Source organism: Periplaneta americana, chromosome 4 (genome assembly GCF_040183065.1).
Source record: "Periplaneta americana isolate PAMFEO1 chromosome 4, P.americana_PAMFEO1_priV1, whole genome shotgun sequence".
NCBI lineage: Eukaryota > Metazoa > Arthropoda > Insecta > Blattodea > Blattidae > Periplaneta > Periplaneta americana.
The window spans coordinates 85,495,809-85,521,377 of NC_091120.1; the positions used below are offsets into that span (position 1 = coordinate 85,495,809).

At 34.6% G+C, this 25,569-nt stretch overlaps 1 protein-coding gene across 6 annotated transcripts in view; it reads left to right on the forward strand.

The window, feature by feature from the left end:
- Window positions 1-657: 657 nt before the first annotated feature.
- The window catches only part of l(3)73Ah (lethal (3) 73Ah), a 40,344-nt gene continuing 15,432 nt past the window's right edge, over window positions 658-25,569 (forward strand). For 3 of the 6 annotated variants that reach the window (XR_011331651.1, XR_011331653.1, XR_011331652.1), the window contains exons 1-5: window positions 661-1,257; window positions 1,350-1,463; window positions 18,483-18,635; window positions 19,707-19,852; window positions 20,085-20,228. Coding sequence is in view for 3 of the 6 variants with exons in the window: in XM_069823686.1 (XP_069679787.1) it covers window positions 1,352-1,463; window positions 18,483-18,635; window positions 19,707-19,852; window positions 20,085-20,228 (555 nt within the window). In the remaining 3 variants the exon portion in view is untranslated. Of the gene's footprint in view, window positions 1,258-1,349; window positions 1,464-18,482; window positions 18,636-19,706; window positions 19,853-20,084; window positions 20,229-25,569 lie in introns of all 6 variants that reach the window. The other 3 variants (XM_069823686.1, XM_069823687.1, XM_069823685.1) reach the window with 3 other exon arrangements.

Here is a 25,569-nt window from a genome sequence, read left to right on the forward strand (position 1 = left end):
ACAAAAATCGAGAATGGAAGACGAAACGTATCAATACTAACATTGTGTGCACAATAAATGTCGCCAAAATAGCTAAAGCACTCGCCACGTGGGAACTGTAACTTTGGCAACTCAGCCGTTGTTGCCATAGCAACATGCCTACCACGCTATATGACCACAGTATGTTCTCTATACTGTGATATGACATTCAGTTGTTTTTCCCGATCGCAGCGGTAGCTGTCATTTCCCATTATAAAAAAAAAAAACAGGTCGTTCATGAGGTTCCAACTGAGAGGATAAAAAGAAGGTTCCAACCAACGAGTTGGTTCCAACCCGTTCCAGCTTCGCGTCAGCCATTTCATTTATGCTTCCAATATTACCACGATTTGAGACTTGTTTTCAAAGTTATGCTCCCTCCTTTTTGTATACTCTCAGAGACACAGCATACTAAATCAATAATGAAGACATGAAAATAGAATTACAACATGAAGAAATAATAAAATAACTTAAAATTGCTATTTTAATTCCTATTTCTTCTTATTCTTCAAAATTTCTGCACAAAAATTCCCACAAGATGGAAAAATGCTCATGCATTGGCGATACTGGCGGAAATTGTAGTACACGTATCAGTTATTTCTTTTCTACATACTAGATGGCAAGAGGGTAGTAAACTTGAATAGAGAACATCATTAATGCAAGTTGACAAATACAATAAATCGAAATAATCTGAACGTTGTCAAATAGTGAGACTTCATTTGTTTGTGACAATCTTATCTAGATGGCGTGCATGTGGCTTTTTGTTGTCAGCGAAGTTGTGTCTGTGGGCTTGTTTTGCTTGTGGTTGTGAGAGTCTATGTGTATGAGACAAATAATAGTTATACTATGATGAGCTTGGTGAAATTTTCTTCCTATACGGACCCCAATAGAGAACACAATGAATAACATCAGCATTTCATATGGAACTCCATGTCTGTAGCATGCATGGTCGAAAATGTGTAAAGAAACGTACTATTATAAGTGGCCTCGTCAAGACTCGTGTGTGTTTTGGTTGACTCGTAGGGTTTTATGCATTAAGAAGAGTGGCAATATAATTATTTTGTCTTGCGGTTATTTGATGTTAGTAAGTACAGACTTATTCAGGAACTAGATACGTTGGTGACACTGTGAAGAGACATTCTGTATAGGCCTATTGCTGTGGCTTGTAAATTGTGGTGGAACCATTCTCTTGACTGGTATCAAATCTTCAGCATTCCGATGGTGTTTTTGTATTTTGTAGAGGTAAGAAAACAAGAATGAAGTACTTTGAAACTATGGTTAATGAAACTGAAGTTCAATGGTGACAGTTTATTATGTGCTTTTCTATTTGACAGCCATGACAATGGAGAGAAGAATCAAACTGAAAACACTTAATAGTCACATTACGTGCAAAATCTGTCGAGGCTACTTGATAGATGCTACTACAGTTACAGAGTGCCTGCATACATGTAAGTAATGGATCACTATGGGTTTTGAGGTTGAATATTTTTCTGGGTATAGGCCTACCCTTTTCTCTTAAGACGAACGTCTATTACTTGTGACATAGGTTTCGTATGTTTATAGAGGTTTTAGTCTTGATATCTCCTAGAGTTATGACTGTCATAAGTAGCCTTTTTTTGTGATCCAATAAGATTTTAGAAGTCTTTCTTCTATAATTGAATTAATACTGGGTGGACGAGACAAAACGACACAGGTCATGCAATGGTCTAGCGGCTTATAGAGATAGCCCGTCTTCCGCCAAACAATGATTGTAATTTGCGGCAAGATAAACTCAAAAAAGCTTACCTTATTGTTGCTAATGCGAGAAATGGTGACCTGCATTCAAGGATGGTTTACAACTCTTCAGCACATTCCGGAACATTTTCTGTAGTTCATTTTGACTTATGTTCCGTTTTTCTTGTCGAATGTTTTTCTTCAATTCACCCAAGGTGCGAGGATTGTTTGTGTAACTTACAATCTTTAATGTGCCCCAGAAATAAAAAATCACATGTATTTATGTCGGGGGAACCATTCCTCATCACTGAAAAATACCAAAGTGGATTGCAGACAATAATTACAAAAATGTATCCCATCCGCGTCGTCTAGAAGAAAAAGCTGATGCACTACATGGGTTTTGTGCTGTTTTAACTCCAGCAATTTAGGAACGTGTTGAACTGAGGTTTTAGACGCCTCTACTTACTGAGTTAATCGGCGCAAATATTAGAGATCTTTGACCTGGCCTAATCAAAAACTTATTTCGTTTAATTTTATTACTCTTAAGACCCGTTTATTCACTTGAGGCTTCTTATTTTGAACCGAGCCTGCGCCGTTAAATTTTTTTTTACGAGTTTGTATATTTTGGAATAAATTGTTTGTATATTATTCCCATAACTTATCCGTCACAGGAAAATCGGGAAATTCACGACGAAATTTTCGGCGACACTTTGCGTTGTTTTATACTGCACCTCATGACACAACTCTCACACACTTGAAACTCAATACAATACTGAAAACTGAAGCAAGGTAAACAGAGCCATAAAACTCGAGAGCAGGTACAGGCTCTCATCCAACTGGTTTCGTTCAACTGTGGTGGCGTTTCGTCTCGTCCACTGTGTAGTTCTCAAAAAGTCTGCCAATACTTATACTCTTTTCATATTGAAATTTAGTTTACAGATTGCAGGAGCATTATTCCGTTGGGTTTGATTTCAAAATTAAAATTAACCTTACTGCAGCCTACCAGTACTGGTAATCAGATGGTTCGTTGTGTAGCTTTCAATGCTGGAAGTCTGGAATAAAATTCTGGTTTATGTTTAAATTTAGTGCGCAAAGAAATTAAGGTTAGTTTTTTCTTATTGTTACGAGTTTCATTCTACATTTCCCCCCACTTTCATATCTCATCAATCCAGAGGCGATTCTGGCAGGACTGTGCTGTAGTCAGATCTCAAGAATAACATGGTGATGAACATGATATCACAGCTGTAAGGTTAAATGATTGGACTCCAGGTTATTATCAATGTTAGTGTGTTGAATGGAATTGGAATGGAATTTAAGTGAGGGGGGCATGAATGGCCCAGCACTGCGACCTGTTGAGATCTATTGGGCTAACCCTCGATGTGGAATGAGTTGCGTGCCATATATCCCCTATGTGCACCAAACCAATCATATGACTCCCTAACGATCGGTCCCTACAGCCAACAGATATCCATATGCCATTCCTGCTTCGGCAACTTCCCCCAAGGCCCCCTTGTCGGTTCGAGGCGAAACTCCTCCCCCCGAGTAGGTCCACCTCGGGTGCTCGTTGCAGAAGCCATTCAAAGTCGCTTAGCTACGTTCGAGAGAGCCAGTAGCTCCGGGAGGCCACCTGTAGAGTGATCTGAAAAACCAGAAATGGGATGGAGGAGGAAAGGAAGTGGCGAAGATGAGTGGGGTTCCAATCGCCTGATAAAGTTACCTGATATTCATCCATAGAAGTGAGGGGAAAACCTCGAAAAAACCTCACCCAGGCAACTTGTCCTAACCGGAATCGAACCCGGGACCGCTGGGTTCGGAGTTAGACTCGCTAATCCCTCAGCCACAATGGTGGACTAGTTTGTTGAAACAAATGACAAAAATGTTAGTTCTACACTGGAACTTCAGTTCCTCCAACAGACATTGGTATACCTACTGACTTTAACACATTATTGGGACTATTAGAGTCCGGATTTATAGACATTAAGTACAATTTAATGTTTTAACTCGTTGTGGTTTATAAACATACAGGTCATGCCCCTACCCTTTCTATTAGATTGCATAAGTTCATAGCGTCTTTGTAAGTCATCGCAACACTTCGTTGTTAGGAGATTGTTTAATCATTTGTCATTTATTTGCTATTCGGAGTGTTGTGTTTATAACTACATCTTGAATTTTGCGGATTTGAAGGAAGTTTGTGCTATTTGTGAGCTAAGGAAGAGAGTGTGTCAAGTGGAAAAAACGAGCACTTTCGACGTAATTATTCTTCTGTTTGAGTTTAATAGAGGAGGAAAGGCAGTGGAGGTGGCTCGAAACATTTGTGCCATGTACAGAAAGAATGCCATCAGAAAAAGCACTGCAAGGAAATGGTTCTGTTGTTTGAACACACAATACCCCATACAAAAGTTAGTGTCCATTCACAGATGATGTTATGCATCTGGTGAGATAAAGAAGGCATAGTTGTTTAGTCAACTCTCTGAAGACAGGTTTGAATTTCACAAGTGATACCAAGAAGGCACCACTTATGAGGCAACTAGGGCAGGAGATAATGGTGTAGGGTGGCTAGTTCCTTTCCCCCCTCCATTTCGTACATCACCGACTAGCTACATATTACACTAGTTAGACTTCAGATGCATACAAAGAATTGTTTTTCCTCTGACACATATCGTCAAGTGAGATGTACTGTCTGATAACAGATGATGTGCATATCAGCCAGAACCTCAGTCTGGGGATAAAAGAAGAGATTGTGTACTACAGATTGCTTCCAGGACTGTAACCGTAACTGCTGACATTTATTGCAAACAACTCAGATGCCATGAGGTCGCAATTGAATAAAAACGACTGGGAAGATGGCATCAAGTGCTGCTGCAACACGGTAATGCACACCCGCACTTGTGTAACATGACAAAAGCAGCTATCAAGGAGCTTAGCTGGGAGGTGATTCCACATTCCCCATTTTCTCCTAATCTTACGCCCTCAAATTTTCGCCTTTTCCATTCTCTATTCAACAATCTTCAAGGTAACTTCTTTGAATAACGAAGATCCTTTACAATTAGACTTGACGACTTCTTTAACTCCAAACCAGCAGATTTCTTCAGATGCAGATTTAAAAAACTATCCCAGTGTTGGCAGAGAGTCATAGATAATGTGGAGAATATGTTACTGATTAATTTCTGTTTTCTGTTCATCTCAAAAACTTCTGTCACAGTGAAGAAATGCTACGAACTTTTGCATGAACCCAATAGAAGCCATTCTTTTCATTGAGTATTTCACTTTGGTAGCATTAATGGTCTTTCACACTCCTATCCACCACTTACTATCAGCAGGTGCATTGTCTGGTCCTTGTGACTCAGTTCTCAATTATTACATATTGGAGTCTTGTGAACCAGACATAAAATCTTAATAGACACCACATCCATTCAACTATAGCTACTCAGTGTTATTCATAAATAGTGCCTATAAATCAGAGCTCTTATGATGAGTATAGGTGCAAACAGTGAATGTTTTTGGAAGCAGGTAGAAATGTGAATATTATTTTATTATAACATGAGACAAGGCGACCGGGTAGCTCAGTTGGTAGAGCAGCTGGCTACGGACTGGAAGGTCCGGGGTTCGACCCCAGGTGGTGACAGGATTTTTCTCATTGCCAAACTTTCAGAACAGCTTTGAAGTTCACTCAGCCTCCTATAAAATTGAGTACTGGGTCTTTCCCAGGGTAAAAGGTGGTCAGAGTGTGGTGCCGACCACACCACCTCATTCTAGTGCCGAGGTCATGGAAAGCATGAGGCTCTACCTCCATGCCCCCGAAGTGCCTTCATGGCATGTTACGGGGATACCTTTACCTTTACCTTTTTTTAACATGAGACAATATGACAGTGATTCAGACTGAATTACTTAATGTCTAAGATCTACGAAGAGATCTTAGTTTGGAGAGCTGGATAAAGTGAATTCATTTCTATCCGAACTAAGTAATCATTTATCTGAATTATTTATACGCTTATCATATTGCATGATGTGAAACTGGACAAAAATTGAAGATATTGACGCAGATTTAATTTGTGTCCAAAAACATCTTTTCCTGAGTGTCATATTTCTGTTTATGATCATTAGTGTAAACCACTGGACCAATTCCGTTTACAATGTAATAAAATATGTAACAAAAGTTTTGAGACAAAATTAGATAGGCCTAAGGAAAAACCTATTATATTTTGCTACATTATTTTATAGGCCTACATGTTTTATTCATGACATTCAGAAAATTAAATAGTGACAAATGGCAAATGAAGTTTCTCCTAACCTGAGCCATTAATCCTTGAACACTGAAGACACCTACTTCACGAAACTTGTGAAGGATTCTTCTACATAACTGTTCTGCATTTTTGGCTTCCCAACAATATTGCTGTAAAATCATGACTGAGTAAAGTCCAAAATATTTCTGTGGAGCGAGCCTAGGGAACACTAGGAGGATTATCTTCTCTAGGTAGAAACTAGATGTTATATTGTGTCAAAAAATCAGGAGTGATTTGCATATTTTGTAAGAAGCCAGATTAGGTTAGAAGATAATTTCATCATTATTATGTCTGTTGATAAAACTCACCAATTTTGGTAAGCGTCTTTGAGTGTGTAAGTTGGCATCAACAGCTTCTCATCTCATGCTACTGACAAAAGGCTGAGACACACCACACCATTATTTCTCTTCAAATTGGCTTTATTTCTGTAATGGATTCCATTACAAATGTATTGTACGTAAGCGCTGTAAAACCCATAATTATATTTTATTTCGTTATGATAGAAAGTAAAATACATGATGAATGATGATTATATTGTTGATGAAACGACAATGTCTTAAATATTGACATTATCCAGAAATTTGAGCAAATTGAGTCTCTGTGTACTTTAGAGTCTTCCTTCTCTTTCAGAATCTCAGGTTATTTCGCCGTACTTTCTGGTGAATGGTCGTACATGGGGGACAAAATCTTCAACCTAATTTCTTGTTGAAGTTCCTAATTTTTTTAGCACTTTTGGAGACCTTGTTAAAATTGCTCTCATTCATTACTTGGGGATGGTCACTTTTCGGTAGGTTTATGCTTGGTATTCCTTCTTCATGCTCAAAAATAGCCCTGTAAATTGTTGGTCTGGTCACACTTGTATAACTAAGTATGCGCACTGTTTCATTCTTTGGTAACTGTCTAACTGGGCTATATTCTTCATGCTTTCACTTGGTAAGTCATTTTTCATAAACTCAATCTGTAAGCAACGTTTTCCTTGTCATTAATTGTCATGGAAACAGGAAAAGCATAGCCATCTCTAATATACAGGGTGTGGCAGGACCTCACCGACAAACTTTGAGGAATGATAGGTCACACAGAGAGGAACATTTTTTGATAAGGAATGTATGTTCGATGTCATGTCCTTTAGGAATTATGCATCTAAAAGTTAGACGTCCAGTATTTTTTTTACAGAATTGAAATTTAATTTTCCATACATGTTCTGACAATTTGCAACAGCTGTTAAAATTACATACCCTGTAATAGTACCTTATTACATTTTTGACACCTTAACAGCATTCATCAAACAAACTACAGTAGTGTATTAGAGATGATAAGGGCTTAAGGCGCGCTCTTATGCAACATATATGATGCGGAATGCACTTCTAAAAAGGATGCATAACTCATGAAGGACGTGTTATTGAGCATATGTTCTTTAACAAAAATTACCCTCTCTGTGTGATCTATCATTCCTCAAAGTTTGTCGGTGAAGTTCTGTTACACCCTCAATTTTTATTTAGTGAATTTGAAATGTAAATATGATTTTGCATGGAAACTTTAATTACATAGGTTACGTTCATAAGTGCATATTGTATCTTAAGAAATTTGAATATATAATTTACGGAAATAAAATTACTCAATAGCATCTCAAACGATTTTATCAGTATTTTTGGGAAGACAAAACAGAACATTTTGTAGGACTGCATACTTAAGTGTTTCTCTCTAACCTTTGTAAGGCAGTGAATTAAACTATTTTTTGGATGATCGTATCTTTTTTTTCCCCTACTTACCATTGTTGTCTTTGTGTCAAAATACAGCCATAATAAAGATAAATATCCTCTTAGAGAATTTACTGCACTGTGATCTTTTTCTGGCAAATTTATTTCTGCCACAATATGTTGAAGAGACTTCAAAATATCAGGCAGAAGTGGACAATAGGCCGAATGGCTTCTACTCGAGAACTCCAACATGTTTCAGACTGGGATATGACTGAAATACCAATTTCTTCCCTTAAATGGCTCACTTTGCAGGACTGCTGCTGAAAAGCACATAGACCTATGAACACAACCAAAAAATGTGACCACACCATGATTCGTCTTGACAATGTTTACACCAGTAAGATTAAAGGAATGTGCACTGCATGGAGAATATAATGCAAGACTTTTTCTTTAGTATTCTCAATTTTACACCCTTTATTTTCCCACTCATATTAGAACCATTATCATTTCCTTGGCCACAGGTCAGCTATGGAGATTTTATGACATTCAGAGGCTGAAAGCAGTTCAGAAGCAAAAGCATAAAGTTGAGGAATTCAATAAATCTCTCCTTAATTTGAAATTGTCCAGTTTCCTTGTTCTGTAATATATATCTCAAAATAATAATAAATAATAATAATAATAATAAATACAGGTTTTGACACCAGTCATTTACATATAACCTCTTAGTGTTATCTTTATCATAGAGAGACCTACTGCGTAGTACCAATCTTGTAATAAAATGAAGGTGACACAGTATGAAATTAACTTGTGAAACATATTGAGAAAGTTGTTTTGACAGTTCTGCAGTGCAGGTGTTGTTAAATATTGTGCATTGTCGATTTTAAACTCATTAGCAGTATTCACCCATTTGTTAGTTTGAGTTCTGACTTTATTGTGAAAAGTTCGTTTAATGTTTTGTGCATTTGACAGTTCTTATTTTTAATAGAAATTTCACATTATCGTTCCGGGTTCTTTGATATATCTAAGAAACTGCAAAGTTCAATTCTACAATTTTTTCAGGAAAATTTCACATTGGGAAATGTTTCTTCGCAGCCGTAGTGTGATGTTGTCGTGGACATTCTTCTCGGATTTAGTTTCACAGCCTCCTGTGAAAACTCAGCTGATGATGATAATAATAATAATAATAATAATACACAAAATTTTACTTCCCCCCCCCCCCCCCGCCCCGACAAAATTCTGCATACACCACTGGTTTGGGAATGGTTGAATCTTGTACTAAAAATATCCAGCCATTATTTTCGAACATCATCTTCAAGACAGTGTGCTGAGTCTATGTTTCGTTCATTATCCTATGCACCCAGTAGGCCTACATGAAGCATGGTGCAAAAATTCAAATGTGTCAGTAAAAAAAAAAAAACGTTTTGTAAAGTTTAGAAGGAAGAGAAGTTGTTTATTTTTAAGCATGCAAAGATCAGTGTAAAACATGTGAAAGTTCCATGGATGGAAATATTCCCCAAGAAGAATTTCTGATTTGCATACCCAAAAGAAAGAGGAACATTATGAAGTTTAAACCCATGCAATTTCTTCGGTGCCTGATGAAATTTTAGTTACATCAGTCGATATTAAAAATATATTATTTTGTCTTAAATCATTAGTATAAAAGCTGTATTAATAAAATAGTTGCAAGTTTATAACTACACAATTTATGTTTCTAATAACATGTATATTTATATCTATGTCTGGTATGAAGAGGAAGAAGGAATGAGTTCAAATGAAATATTAGTTGTAGAAAGTTGTAAATATCAATATAGAATACAATTTTGACTAAGAGTTCTTGTTCACTGCCATTAAAGTATAACACTGAAATCAGTCTTAAGAAAATAGCAGAGGAGGACAGTTCATTTTGTGCAAATCAGGCGAAGTAAATAGTAATGTGTAGCAGAGGCATTGACCTGTGATTAAGTTGAATAAAAGTTCGCAATAGTGAAATGGACGAAAGTACGGTGAAACAAGACATAATGGTAATGAAGGATAGCATGGCAGAGATGAAGAAAAAGATGGAAAAATTACAACACGAAAATGAAATTTAAAAAAATTAATGGGAACATTTTGATCAGGAGAAGGGGAGGAAAAAAACTGTTATTTTACATATGAAAAGATAATGGGAGTGTTTTCGTATGAACATGAGTGACGGGCAAGTACTGGAAGCTTTTAGAGTATGAAGGAAGCAAAGCCAAAATTCTGAACATGTTAGGCCAATATTAGTTAAATTTAAATGCAAGATTTCAAAATAGAGGAGCTTGAGGAATAGAAGACTGTTAGGGAACACAATGATTAGAGTGGACAATGACTGGAGTTACGAAGTGAGAAGCAGAAGAAGGGTTTTAATCACTTTCCTGAAATCGGCATGTAGGAATGGTCATTTTGCGAGACTGATTAAAGATAGAATCAAGATAAATAACTTGGTCTTCAGTGTGGAGGAGTGTCTGGATAGCATAAATGATCCAGAAATAGAAGCAGAAGCAAAGGAGAGAAATAGAAAATCTTTAAGGAGAAAATTCAAAGTATTGTATCGAAGGGAATGATAAATGACACGAGCACGAGCAGGGTGTTGAAATGCGAAGAGTTATGCAGCAGTTCAGGAAGGGAAATGGTCAGGTGTATACTAAATACGGTGTCAGCATCAATTATGGCAGACGGTGAGAAAGCGTGCATAGGGTCGAATGAAGGGGAGAAGAAGCTAGTGACATCAGGTAATGGTAAATCACTAATCAGAGTCTGACATCGAAGAATAAGGAAGCATGCGGATCAGCTAGCGAAGTGCAAACACAGCAAAGTCGAAGTGAACAGCTGTTTGGGACAATACGGAAGAGAGTGAAGGAGTTGAAAAAGAAGAAAGAGCCAGGGAGGGGAACTGGTGAGAAGGAGAAGTTAAGAGTGTTAAAAAAATAAGAAGCATTATGACTTAAGGAATTGGTGTGAAGGGTTCAAGTGAAAAAGGGAAAGGTCAAGGTTAATGGGCAAGGAGTGCAGGTTTTAGGAGTGTGGCCAAGAAGGTTAGTTACGCGGAGAAGTGTTGTGTGAGTGAAGTGTTACATATGTTTGGAAACGAGAGTAAATAATTGAGTTGAACTGAGAACGGACCAGGAACAATAATAGTGACTAGAACTTGTGTTGATTGTTGTTATTATTATGTATAGGGTAGGACAGTAATCTACTTTGGTGTAAAGGGGGAATAGTTAGTCATATATTAAATGAATTTAGAGGGTGGTCGTCAGAATAGGAGGGTTGGAAATGGGTTACTGTGTGGTGTATCACTGTGATAGAGTGTTATAGGATGTGTTGTTTATAATATTATATGAGGATGAATAACGGGTTCAAACTATGGACAGGAATGTAATTTTGAGAACTGGATAGTATAATAAAGAAATTTGTAAATAGTGATGGTGAGTCCCTGAATACAGAAATGTGAAGGGCCATCACCACTTGGATGTTGGCGTAAAGACAATAAATCATATATCATGTAACACTGAAATTGAGCAACTGATACTGGAAAAGGGTCATACAGTGATGCAAGTGGACATGTGGACAAAACTTAGAGAAATTGTTTTCGTCCTCTATACATATATATATATATATATATATATATTTATTTATTTATTTATTTAAAGTGATTACGGGTAGAATGCAACAAGCAAGAAACAAACAACTCTACAATGTAAATTATATTGATCGCAAGTTTTTAAAAAATTGTGAGAAGCATTAAATTGTAGTACATAAATAGAAAAAAAAGTTGTGACCAAACATTTGTTGATATAAAAGGCTTGAAATATAAATATGGCATAATTTACTACAAACTCAGACACACTAAAGAATAGAGGGAAATTACACATAGAAAGAAGACAACAGGGAAGAGTGTTGGCTGCAGAACCTGAAAATCTGTATAATGAAACACCTAAGTTTCCAAACAGAGGTATGATCAACTACAAGGACTAAAAGCGTTTATACATAGTGATTATCATCCATTTTATGAAAATTTAAGATTTGAGTAGTTGCTTCTTGTAACTGTTTTGAAAAATATTAGTTTAATATTTAGCTTACATAATTATTTGTCTCTGTTATGTACTTTACTCCACGATATTGCTGATGACTAAATTTCTCTACTTCTCATTACATAAATGAAAATGACTAAGAAGAATGGGAATTGAACTAAAGTAGTTTAGATGAACTGGTTTTGCTAATTTTTTTTCTCATTTAATTTATTTCAGAATTTAAGAAAGTCCTTCTTATGATGTAAGAATAATCATAAAGTTTGAAAGTCATATACATTTTTGAATTATACAATGATTTGTTTTATATTTTGAGACTGTAAAACCTCATGTATAATACCTCAGTTTCTGCTAAGTGAAGAAATAGTTGCAATAAAAACAGCTATGTTTTTCATAAAACAATTAAATGCTGATTAAGTTTACACTAATAATTAATTATTTCGCTGTAAGTCTGTATAACAATGTAAGACTACGAGAGAAATGCGCCTACTTTAAAAGAATTATATATATATAATTTCGTTTGTATTAAGTTTTTTTTTTGTCTCTTCTGTAAAATTTATATTTTTACATGTAACTAATTCTGAAGGTGCAACAACGATGTGTATGATTGATGGATAGATGGGTATTTATTGTGATAATGCCTCATCTGCATTCCATGATGCCTACCTGCAAATCTAGATCATGTCCACATATTCTTCATTGCTGAACATTATCTCTTCTTTCAACTTCGCGAATCTTATTCCAACAAGGTATGAAATTTAGAGGAGATTCGAAGTTTCTGGAATAATGTATAATGGTGTAAAATCACTTATGAAATTTGTGGAATATTCCGTAGTTTCGTCATTGAAACAACATATATGTTACGAGACTCAAACTCGCCATCCTTATAATTTTTGCCAAATCACATGAGCTGTGGACATACTATTGCTTTTTGCATGTCATATCTGATTATGGGTGTTGTGTGTACAGACTCAACTATGAATGTGCAGAATTGCATACTAGCTTATTAAGAAGGCAGAGCATATTATATACCCTGTATATACTGTATATAAGCTTGTATATGTGCAAATCATCCCATCATCTGAGCTTAACAGATAATTAAAGAAGTACTAAAAATGTTCCTGATCCCTACATTATTTCCAAAACACAAATTTTAGTTATTCTGGAAATTTGTAGAATTATTTGCACTTTATCATCATCATCATTGCTACAACCCATCACGAGTCCTGGCTGTCCTAAGAAGTGTTCGCCACTCCTTTCTGTTTTTTGCTCTACCAGTCCAGTTACACACTCCAATACTTTTAGCATCCTTTTTCTATGTCGTCCTCCCATCTAGCTCTTGGTCTTCCTCTAATCCTCTGTCCTCCTGGATTATATAAAAAGATTCTTTTAGCTAGTTATGAGTCTTCCATTCTTGCCGAATGTCCAGCCCATCACAAATGATCAGTTTTTATTATCGTAATGATGTTTGGCTCCTTATATAGTTCATACAGTTCAGCATTGTATCGTATTCTCCATTCATTGTTTACTTGCATTGGTCCAAAATTGCTCTTAGTATTTTTCTTTCGAAGATATTTAATCTATCTATATCTTGTTTATTAAGAGTCCAAGTTTCTGAGGCATAGAAAGCACTGGTCTAATCAAAGTTTTATATATTATGATTTTACTTATAATAGTTAATAGTTTAGATTTAATGTGTCTTATGAGGCCATGATAACATCTATTTGTACAGAGTATCTTTTCTTAATTTCAAGACATGTTATTTCCTTGATCAGTCAAGGGACCCAGGTATATAAAACTGTTCACACACTCGAAGACATAATGTCCAAACTGAATATGATTCGATGGATTAGTTATCATCAGGGAACGGATTTATATGGACTAAAAATATATGAAATATGTAAATATATATGTAGTTATTTTTACCAAAATATGGAATTAAATATGGATTTTTACCAAAATATGGAATTAAATATGGACTTAAAATTATAAAAAAATGACTATGTACGTTAAATATTGGTACATTTTAATCAAACTAAACAAAAAATATAATGGACGTACCTTATCTTCCAATGTAGTTTCAACAAAACACAATTTTTATTGTCTGTTACCATAACAATAGGTTACAAACATTTCTTTCAAGTGCTGAAAAGTGAATCTTCTTCTATTGTCTCTGAGGATAGATTTATACTGACTAAAAGAGCGTTCGACGTCACAAGAAGTAACTGGTACATAATTCAATTTCACAATGTCTGCTGGGGATAAGTCCAAGTTAATCTTCACTGTTGATTCACCACTCATCACAGCAACAACCTTTTGTAGTTCTTCATATCCAGGGTTTTTTGAAAGTACAGTGTCCACCTTAGCTCTTACTGCATCTGCAACTTTACCTCTACCACGATTCAGTTGTTCCACAGTACTATTTATAATTTCAAAACTTTCAGATAGTGAAAGGTGCCTATTATGGAGACTTTTGAGCGTTTTTATGATGCATGAAAATGTATGCTGAATGTGAGCTAAGTCATTCTTCACACTTATGTCACAGGTAACTGTTTTCGCAGTATCAATTGAGACTGCATCTTCAGAGTCCAATGCAAGGAGAACATTGTTAATAGAGTCTATATGTTCGGCATAATATTCAACTGCTTCTAGCCATGTACCCCATCTAGTTAAAATTGGCTTTGGTGGCAATGGAATTTCAGGGTACATTTCTTTCAACACGTTAACTCTACTGGGAGCTTTGAGAAATACTTTTTTCACTGATGAAATCAACAAATCTACTTTAGGGAAATTGTCTCTGACCACTTCTGCCACACGATGAAATGCATGCGCCACACAAGTAAAATGAGTCAATTTAGGATATACAACAGATAATGCTTGTCCAGCTTTGACCATATAAGGGGCAGCATCGCTAATAAAGAATAACACATTATCGTACATAATACCCTTTGGCCATAGGATACCCATAGCTTCGTTGAACAGTTTAACTATAGTTTTGTTATTGCACTTTTCTAGAACATCACAATGTAAAAGAATTCGTTCAGAATATTGTTCACTTAACAAACCGATAACTACATTACCAACAAGTCTACCTTCTTTGTCGGGAGTCTCATCAATGGAAACCCAAATTGAACTATCTTTAATTTCATCTCTTATCTTCTGTATTGTCTCATCGTAGATGGATGGAGCATACGTCTTCCTAAGTGTTGACTCATCCGGGATTGTATGTTGAGTATATTTTTCAAGGAATTCCCTGAAGACCTTATTCTTTAGTTTGTAGAGAGGAATATCAGCAGAGATGAGAGAACGGCACAGGTCGATGTTAAACTCAGATCTTACATTCGATGTTGTTGGTTGTGTTAAAAACAATTGTCTCTGCTTGGAATTTAGTTGTTTGTTGGCCTGATGTTTATAGTTGTAATGTGTTGTTGCACCAGGAACTTTTGTGTAGATGATACTGCACACTGACACAAATTACAAAATAATATTTTATTGTCAGTTGATAAACCATCTTCTTTAAATTCTGAAATGTAACTTGTTAGTTTTGATTTTAAATTGACTGAATGACGTACTTTTGGCATATTTACCGTCTTTATAGTATGATTTACAAAACTGAACCTATGTGTACTCTGACTGGCATTTAACTGTTGAGCTGCACAACTGAAGTCTGTTAAAAATTTTAAATTAAATTAATACAGTTTTGTAACTTACTTTCCCATTGTTGATAGGACTGCTAATTTTCAAATAACTCTGATGTTAAAGGGATTACTGAACATGTGTTTAAATCTCTATTGTTGAAATGTATTTTTAAAAGTTAATGGAATTTTGTTTTGTTTTATTGTTAAACCTAATATAATATGGACTGTTTTATATGAAATATGGAAAATATATGGAAATTAACGAAAATATGTACTAAACTCTAAAATATGGAAAAATATGGAAAATAAAAGTAGGATTTTTCAACCCTACACATTGTGAAACATAAAGATAATGCAAAATATAAATTATATTAGCTTTATAAGTAAATATGTATTTACATATAAATCCTTTCCCTGGTTATCATGTATTTAGTTTTCCCCTCATTAATTTGTAATCCCATTTTCTTTGCCAATTTCTCCAGAGGTGAAGGCTTCACTCAGCACCTTTGTAAATCTGACAATGATATCTATGTCATCTGCATATGCTAATAGTTGTACGGATTTATAATAAATTGTGTTAGTTCTTTGCAGTCCTGAGTCCCTTATTGCTTTCTCCAATGCGATATTAAACAATAAACAAGCCATTGCATCCTATTGTCTTAATCTGATCGCAGTTTCAAATTTTTCTGAGAGATTTGATTTCAAATTCTCACGGAACATTAGATATTTTCCATAATCATTTGGATTAGTTTTATTAACTTTATAAGTATATTCAGTTCTCACATTGCTTTGTACAATTATTGTTGCCTATTAACCATATCATATGCAGATTTAAAATCAACATCTAAATGATGCATAGTAATATTATACTCTCGTGTTTTTTGTAATGTGTCTCTCAATGTAAATATTTGTTCTATTGTGGATCTTTTGGAGCGGAATCAACATTGATATTTCCTATTTCTTTTTCTGTATATTTAGTTAGTCTAAGATATAATATATTGGAGAGAACTATGAGATTCGTCACTAATATTAACAGTATCAAAATGACAGTAGAAGAAAAAGCACTGATTCAATATGAAAAACTTATCAGATTACCAGGAAACAATTGGCATTCATACAGTCCTCTCTGTAGATTGAAAACTCAAAAAAGTTTCATATCCATTGTTCAAGAATTAAAACAGAAAATCAATATCCCGAATTTAAAAGAAAACTTACAATTAAACCAAACCCTTTAACTCTATTAAATATAGAATATAATCTAAATTTAACAGAAGAAATACTGAAATCAGAAGTAAACACTGAAATACTGAAACAATTGTCTTTAGAAACAATTAATATTAGGTACCCTCCACCAAACTGGCTTCATTTATACACTGACAGATCCTTGATCTCCAGAGAACAAGGTGCCGGTGCAGGTGTTACGTGCTGTCTCTTCTCACTTTATAGATCTCTTGGATATGGAACAACAAGTTTTGATGGTGAAATCATTGCAATAAGTGAATGTCTCAGGAATCTTGTATGCCACATCAATAAATTTAGGAATGCAGTTATATTGTCAGACTCCAAAGCAGCTATTCTATCAATCGTCTCTAAACACACACCTTCATCTCAAACAGCAGAAATAACTAAAATGCTCTCTCAATTAATATCACTCAATAAAAGAATTTTTTTCTGCCATTTTTTTATTTGAAAGAACTCAGATAAAATTGTAATATTTAATTGTATTCCAATGGATACCATCCCACTGTGGAATCCTGGGAAACTAGAATGCGGATGCTTTAGCAAAGAAGGGCAGCACTGCTACTTACAGACCTGTTACTAAATCTACGTATTACTCTGTGAAAAGATTTATTAAATCTACATACTTAGACTTCAACAAACAAAATTTGATAACACAATCCCAAGGGAAAAAATGGAACTCTCTGCATCAAAATCCACAGTTAATTCCCGATTTACCACGAAAATCGTCTGTAGCTGCATTTAGATTGGCAACAGGCCATGATTGTTTGGCTAAACACCTGCATAGAATTGGAATATATCAGTCCCCTAACTGCTCATTGTGCAACTCAAACCAAGAAATGGATTCGGAACACCTCAAAATCTGTGCTTCATTGGCTGAACATGATAATATCTTTGAAAAATATTGGAGTGCAAGAGGTCAAATGACTTTATTGTCAAATGCCTGGCATTAGAAAACAACAACAACATTGTGACTAAGAGACTAATCCCTCTACAGTTAGTAGTCCTACATTCCGGGGATCTCCCTTTTTTAGGATAGGACAGATTATACTATTATTCCATTCGTTTGGGATGATCTTTCTTCCATATATTATTTAATTCATATATTTGTTTTGTACATTCTTGTCATTTTTAAGTTATTCTACCTGCAGATTTTATCTGTCCTGGGAGTTTTATAATTTTTAATTTTGTTATGAACTTTATTGTTATACATTTCAAGTAACTTGGAATGAAGTATGCCATACGATCCATTACATCCTAAATGCCAGACCAAGAAACTTTGAAAAGATAACAAAACAACAACAACAATAATAATAATAATATTATTATTATTATTATTATTATTATTATTATTATACTATTAAATTCATTCATAGTTTTCTGCCCACAGGCAGGTCTTTCACTGCAAACCCAGCATTCTCCAGTCTTTTCTATTTTCCGCCTTTCTCTTAGTCTCTGCAAATGATCCATATATCTTATGTTGTCTATTATATAGTATCTTCTGCTCTGATCTTTTCTCCCATTTACCATTCTCTTCAGTGCATCCTTCAGTGACCGTTTCTTCTTAGCCATTGACCCAGCCAATTTCTTTTTCTCTTAATAATAATATTAGTAATAATTCTGAAGTTATTTGAAAATTTACAATTTTGTATGAATTATAACTTTGAGTTTAATGCAAACATTGAATTTTGTAGTATTTTATTGATCAAGCAACATGTATAGTTTGTTAAATTAATTTCGTTTCTGTATTATTATTATTATTATTATTATTATTATTATTATTATTATTATTATTATTATTACATCGTATTAAATCATTATTTTTATTAGGTATTATATTTTTTTCAGTCTGTAAGAGTTGTTTAGTGAAACACCTTGAAGAAAATAACACATGTCCGACCTGTCAGATTGTGATTCATCAGTCACATCCACTGCAGTACATCAGTTTCGACCGCACAATGCAAGATATTGTCTACAAGCTGGTTCCAAATCTCCAGGACAGTAAGTTATCAAGAGTGATGCATAAAATGTTGAAAATTCTTTAAGTTATATTTATTTCTTACCTTTATTATTAATATATTTGTTTCTAGCATGAGTACAGGATTTATTATGTTGTGGTAAACAGTTTTAAAAAAGTACCGAAACTGAGTATAAGAACGAAGTTTATTATGTAACACTCATAATTTAAACAAAAACTGAATAGACTACAGTGGATTATTGTGGACTTTATGTTGTCAGCAAACGGCTGGATACATTAAGAAGACAGATAGATAGATAGATTGATTGATTGATTGATAATGTTTTTAATTGTATATAAATGTTTAATATAGCTTCTACCAATGATTAAATACACATCCCATCAAAGCATTGACAGGTCTTAATCTCTCTTGTAATTTCTTTACATTTCTCACAATACACATTATCTTTTACATAGCCACTGGTGCATAATTATGTTTATTGGGGTCAGATATGGAAATCTGGATCAACATGAGCAAGTCCACCACGTCAGATCCATTCAGTGAGAAAATTCGTTACCTCTCTTTCATAGTAAAGTAGAACTCTGTCTTGCTGTAATATCACATTGCTGATCACTGCCTGGGGATTAAGGAAATTCGTCACAATGCAGACAGTGCTATTAATGTATGAGTTTGGAAAGGAAACTTGTGTTCAGCTAACAGCATAAATGGTTCTTTTAGTTGCTTAGGTCATTCATTATCGGTGAGAAATGGCCAATAAATTTTTTCGAGTGCCATCTGTCATTGACAGAATACTTTTACGTGTTGTAAATAACAACATGGGACCCACAGCTTTACTTCCCTTTCAGAGGAAGCCAGGGTGAGAACTTCGTTACCCTTTAAAAACCTTAGTACCTGGCTAGATTTGAACTTGTGAACCTTGGATCAAACGACCAGCAGAATTTGTGAGGCATACTTCACTCACTTTTAATTTCGATGCTGAATAACCTATGCAATTGAAAGCTACTACGCTAAGGTCATAGAATTTAATTTCTTAATGCTTAAATTCATAAATGAAGAGAGAGTTAGGTACCAATATGGATTTCATTCTGTGCAGATGAAATAAAGCGAGAACGAGAATTCTATCGTATCCGAGGTTTGCCCTGTCCAAAAGACATTCCACCCAATGCTGGGGAGTTAGAAGAAGAAAAAGCAGCACCAGATCAGCATGCAGAATCTGACTATCATAGACAGGATGAACAGGTAAGTCATGTAATTGTGACTTGAAGTTAAGTTTCGACCATTTGTGTTTTTCTTTTGTATTTTACTGTTCATTACTTTTGTGAAAATTTCTATTTGTGACATGTTATTTCGGTAAGTTTTGATGAAAAGAAATTAGTTGAGGTTTTTTGCTTGAGCAAGAAGAATTACTTCATGTAGTCTGTAATGTTGCAAGTCAGATCTTGAATAATATATCAACTAATTTTCTCAACAGGTCAATGTGTGTTTGGAGTGTATAAGTTCAAACATGAAGACATTAAAGCGAAGATTCATACGGTGTTCTGCTCAGGCAACTATAACTCACCTAAAAAAGTTCATTGCAAAGAAAGTTTTAAATGGCACTGAGAAGTACAGAGATGTAAGTATTTATATTGTTTATTTTCGTTTCTGAAATGATGGCCTCTTAAGTTTTCTGTAAATAATGCACTGTTATTTATTATGTGTGACGTGACGTGTACAGAAAAGCTATAAAAAATACAATGGGGGGTGCTCGATTGTTCTGGAAATCTGTATATTATTATAATTAATTATATTTCTCACGAAAATTGTATGCATTTACTAATATTTGTATATTTGGTATACTTTGCCCTTCAGGGCAACCTCTATTTCATGGGAAGTTTGTAAAATTAAATTAATGTTCGTCGATAAAAAGCATGTCAATAATGAATTGAGTAGGTTTTCCGCGTCTTATGAGATATTGGAGCTCAGATCGTAATGGACATAGCCCTGTCTTGTGCTAAACTTACTGAACTTAGCCTGTAATGCTGTGATGTAAGCTTCAATTGATGCACCATTCTCTCTACAAGACACCTGTTTCGTTATAACTTGCTGTTGTTTTGACACTATATCTGATGAACTGCTCGACTATAATCATTTATTTCTTACTATTGTGAATGATCAGTGTGCGAAATACTATAGCATTGTTCTTTAAACTTATTTCCCCATTAAAAATATCCACATTTTGTCCATTATGTGGTCTTTTAAACCTTTTCACGGAACTGATTTGGAGAGCCTTTCAATATGAAGTTAATTAAACCTGCCATTGTTGTGTATATTTTGAAACATGAATTGAAAAGACATAATTATGATGGTATTAATAAGGATGGAGTTGAAGAAGCCTCTTTTGCCGTGAACTTGTAGGCCTGATTAATGACAAATATAGAAATGAAATCTCTATTGCAGTGTGTGATATATTAGATATTGACATTGTTTCAGAGAGTGGCAATATAGTTGAAGAGCCTGTTCTGGAATCAGAATCCAAATCAGCTCCATCCACAAGTGAGTTTGAACCACAGTCTACTATATACAGTCGCGAAGCTCAATATGTAGTAAAAATGCAAACATAGGTAGTTGCCCACCACTAGGATCGCTACTATCGCCTCATCATCGCAGATTTCTCTCCTAGCAGACGAGAAAATATGTTACACTTTCGTTGTCGTGTTCTTTTGGAAAAATTAATACCTTTCTTCCATTATTGAAATATTAAATGCATAAAGTTAATTTATTATTTTAATGAAGTATATTAAATTCCACCATAAACTCGAAGATACCTGCAAGAAATAGGTTAATATTATTTTTGTTCGTGCAAAACGAACTGAAATTTACTATAATTGCTTCACTCATTCAAGATTATAGCGATAATTAATTATGAAACCAATAAATATTAATTTGCATTTCCCTTTACAACAATAATAATGGAAATATGAATTAATGGAGTAACTTATGTGTACCGGTACTCAGTGGCAGCTCGTGATAAAATATTATGTGTGTTCACAATTTTGTGGTTCCAAAATCGAAGAGAATTTGAAATCGTACGTTTAGTCTAATATGAAATGTCATGATTCCAATGTTTCACTATCGAAAAAAAAAAAAACCTTATATAAATTAAAAACAACATATAATAATAATAATAATAATAATAATAATAATAATAATAATAATAATGAAACTCAGTCTCGTTATTTCCAATTTTTCTTGGTAAGCCAGTTTACCCAGTTCTTTACTGTTCAAAATTACTTGAACAGAGTTCATTGTTTACGTTTGTTAAAAATGAATACATGCCATGGTCTCGTTATTTATAAAAGCGTGTGTTCAGTAATATATTTTGATTCACAACACACTGATACACTATAGCCTACACCAGTACTGTAATCCCACTCGCATAGATTACTATAAATACATGCCAGTAAATATTATTCTTAAATATTATACACTGCCATACAGATATTTAAATTCATACCACCGCCACAGTCAGCCAGCACGTGTTTGAAAGCCAAAATATGCTATTATGCCGACACTGAAGTATAGTAATTCACAACCTACACTCTTGTAGCAGAACTGTACACGTAAGTAAACGTTCCTACAGTCAGATGCTGACATCTACAGGCTATTAAATTTCCTCCTCGAGATGTAACACATGAACGATAGGCATCGATGGACGTGACATCTGTAGGATAGACACTCATCATGTTCACTTAACGCTTTGTGCTCTTGACGAGTCATAAGCGGCCAGCTAAAGACAATTTTCTCCCGCGCATGCGTGAAATTCCTGTAACTAACTCGAAAAGAGCACGGCTTGTACGTGAACGGATGTTGCCACGTTTACATAAGAAGTTTATGCAAGATGCGGGAAGTTTAAAATACTCGATTCTGATATTATACATCCCCACTACGTCAATACGGTATCAAATAATAAAACTAGTTGTGCATTAATGGAAACAAGGTGTTCACGTGCTCTTGTGCTCTTATTGACGCACCGCCACTGCCGGTACTTGTAGTGTAGGCTTACGTAGTTAACAAAGTGGGATGAGGTTAAGCAATAATAATCACACCAGAATTGGAAATAAAACGTGATCAATAAATTTTATTGCAACAGACTTTTTCTACGTCTCTAGTAAAGTAACAAATAAAAATAACAACAAAATTAACAGCTATAATTAAAAACATATCCTTTGAAAAAAAAAGTAGGCCTAAGCAATAATAATCCCACCAGAATTGAAAATAAAACGTGATCAATAAATTTAATTAAAACAAACTTAATTTTTCTACGTCTCTAGTAAAATATTATTATTTCAATTAGGCCTATTGTATTTTAGCCATTAACATTTTCATTACAACCAATTACGAACATTTCACAAGCATCAATGTGAAATACGCAACGAGCTAGCACTCGATGGAAATACGACACAGTCCAAAGTCGACCGTGGACAGTCTATTGTTTCTAGTTGCTAACCGCTTGGAGCGCTTTATCACGAGATTTGCAAAAAATCACCTCAAGCTTCGCGACTGTATATAGTAGACTGTGGTTTGAACCGTCAAGTCCAGAAAAGTGACGTGTACAGAAAAGATATGACAAATACAAGAAGATCAATTAATATTATGAAATATTAAAAGCAAAAGGGGGAAAACAAACATCTTTTTGGATCTATTGCAAAAAAATTCTATGCACTAAAAATACGTAGAAAGGGCTGTACAGTTCCTTAAAAAAACCTTCAAAAGGCGCATTTTGAGCCAAATGAAAATAGAAATGCTGCATGTTTTCAAGGCTTCCTGTCAACAAGGTCTAAAAGCTCCTGAACAAAATCTAAAGAATTGGACAGTAATAGCAGTAAAAAAACTGAATTACAATCATTTCCATGCTTCTAGTCATGTCCGTTATAGATTTAAACAAAAATATTGTGTAACCTCTTGAAAGATTACAAAATTTGTTTTTCGTATGGTAGAGATATAGAAGAGGAGTCCACTTTAAATGAAAATGGAAGAAAATTGTGAGTAACATTAACGACATTATTATAGAAGCCCCATATGACTATGATTGTGTGTTTGACACTGATCAATCACGTTTTGAGTATGAAGTAATGTCTGGTAGAACGTTCAGACATTATAAATCTTTAAAATATGCAGGCAAATACGAACAACTAAACAACGAAAAAGGCAAAAAGGGAAACAAAGAAAAACCTAGTATTAGGTTTATGTATTTTATTATTTACCTGAATAATCAATCCGCATATTTATGTTGACATTGTAGTGGAGGTTTGTTGTAATTTTTAAGTTTAAAAATGTTTCATCTACACTTGACAGCAAAGTTTTGTGAAATTGCATTGGCTTTTTGGTTACACATTACAACCAAGTGTATTTTTTAAGTTTTCTGCTGCCATGTTCTGTCTCCTCTTAAATAACACAGTTTCCATACAACAAAATGACCTCTCAGCATCCACAGAGGTTAATGGGGGCAAATCAGAAGCACAGCAATATAGAAGAGTCCTTTGAACTTCACTAGAACTGTCTCCCTGTAGAATTTAAATTTTTTTTTTAAGTTTGTCCAGCTCATAATTTTGAGAAAACATTCTCTTACACTTTTCCCATACCAATAAATTCTTTTTTCCTGGAACACTCTTTAATTATTGCACTGCTTCTTCCATAATTTTCACTGACTTCCACAGAGGCTTTTCTTTTTCTTGAAGTCAAGTGTCCACTTCTGGTAGGAAACCCAACTCAGCTGCAATGAAAGTTATATAATTTTTCACCTCTGTAGATCCCAGAAGTTTCTTAGCTGCTGTTATTGATGGTGCTTTATGCTCCAGAGCTCTGGCCACCTTACAGTCGTGAAATTTGAAGCATAGTAAACTACTGCTAAAATCCATATTCCCCATCTTGTTATGGTAAGCTTGAAAGGCAGAGCTACACCTGTAACTTATTTACTTACAAATGGATTTTAAGAAACCCACAGGTTCATTGCTCCCTCACATAAACCTGCCATCAGTCGCTATCCTCAGCAAGGTTAATCCAGTCTCTATAATCATATCCCACCTCCCTCAAATACAGTTCAATATTATCCACCCATTTACGTTTAGGCCTCCCCAAAGGTCTTATTTCCTTTGACTCTCAACTAACACACTATATGCATTTCTGGATTCGCCCATAGGTGCTACATGCCATGCCTATCTCAAACGTCTGGATTTAATGTTTCTAATTATGTCAGGTGAAGAATAAAATGAATGCAGTTCTGCATTACGTAACTTTCTCCATTCTCCTGTAACTTCATCCCTCTCAGCCCCAGATATTTTCCTAAGCATCTCATTCTCAAACACCCTTAACCTCTGTTCCTCTCTCAAAGTGAGAGTCCAAGTTTCACAACCATATAGAAGAACCGGTAATATAATTGTTTTATAAATTCCAACTTTCAGCTTTTCTGAGAGCAGACTGGATGATAAAAGCTTCTCAACTGAATAATAAAACGCATTTCCCATATTTATTCTGGGTTTAATTTCCTCCCGAGTGTCATTTATATTTGTTACTGTTGCTCCAAGATATTTGAATTTTTCCATCTCTTCAAAGGATAAATTTCCAACTTTTATATTTCCATTTCGTACAATATTCTGGTCACGAGACATAATCATATACTTTGTCTTTTCGGGATATACTTTCACACCTATCTCTTTACTTGCTTCAAGTAAAATTCCCGTGTTTTCCCTAATTTTTTGTGGATTTTTTTCTGATATAGTCACGTCATCCGCATAAACAAGGAGCTGATGTAATCCGTTCAATTCCATACTTTCTCTGTTATCCTGGTCTTTAATATTAGTAATTATAATATTATTATTACTATTATTATTATTATTATTATTATTATTATTATTATTATTATTATTATTATTATTATTATTATTATTATGTACAGTAATATGTTCAGATTGTCA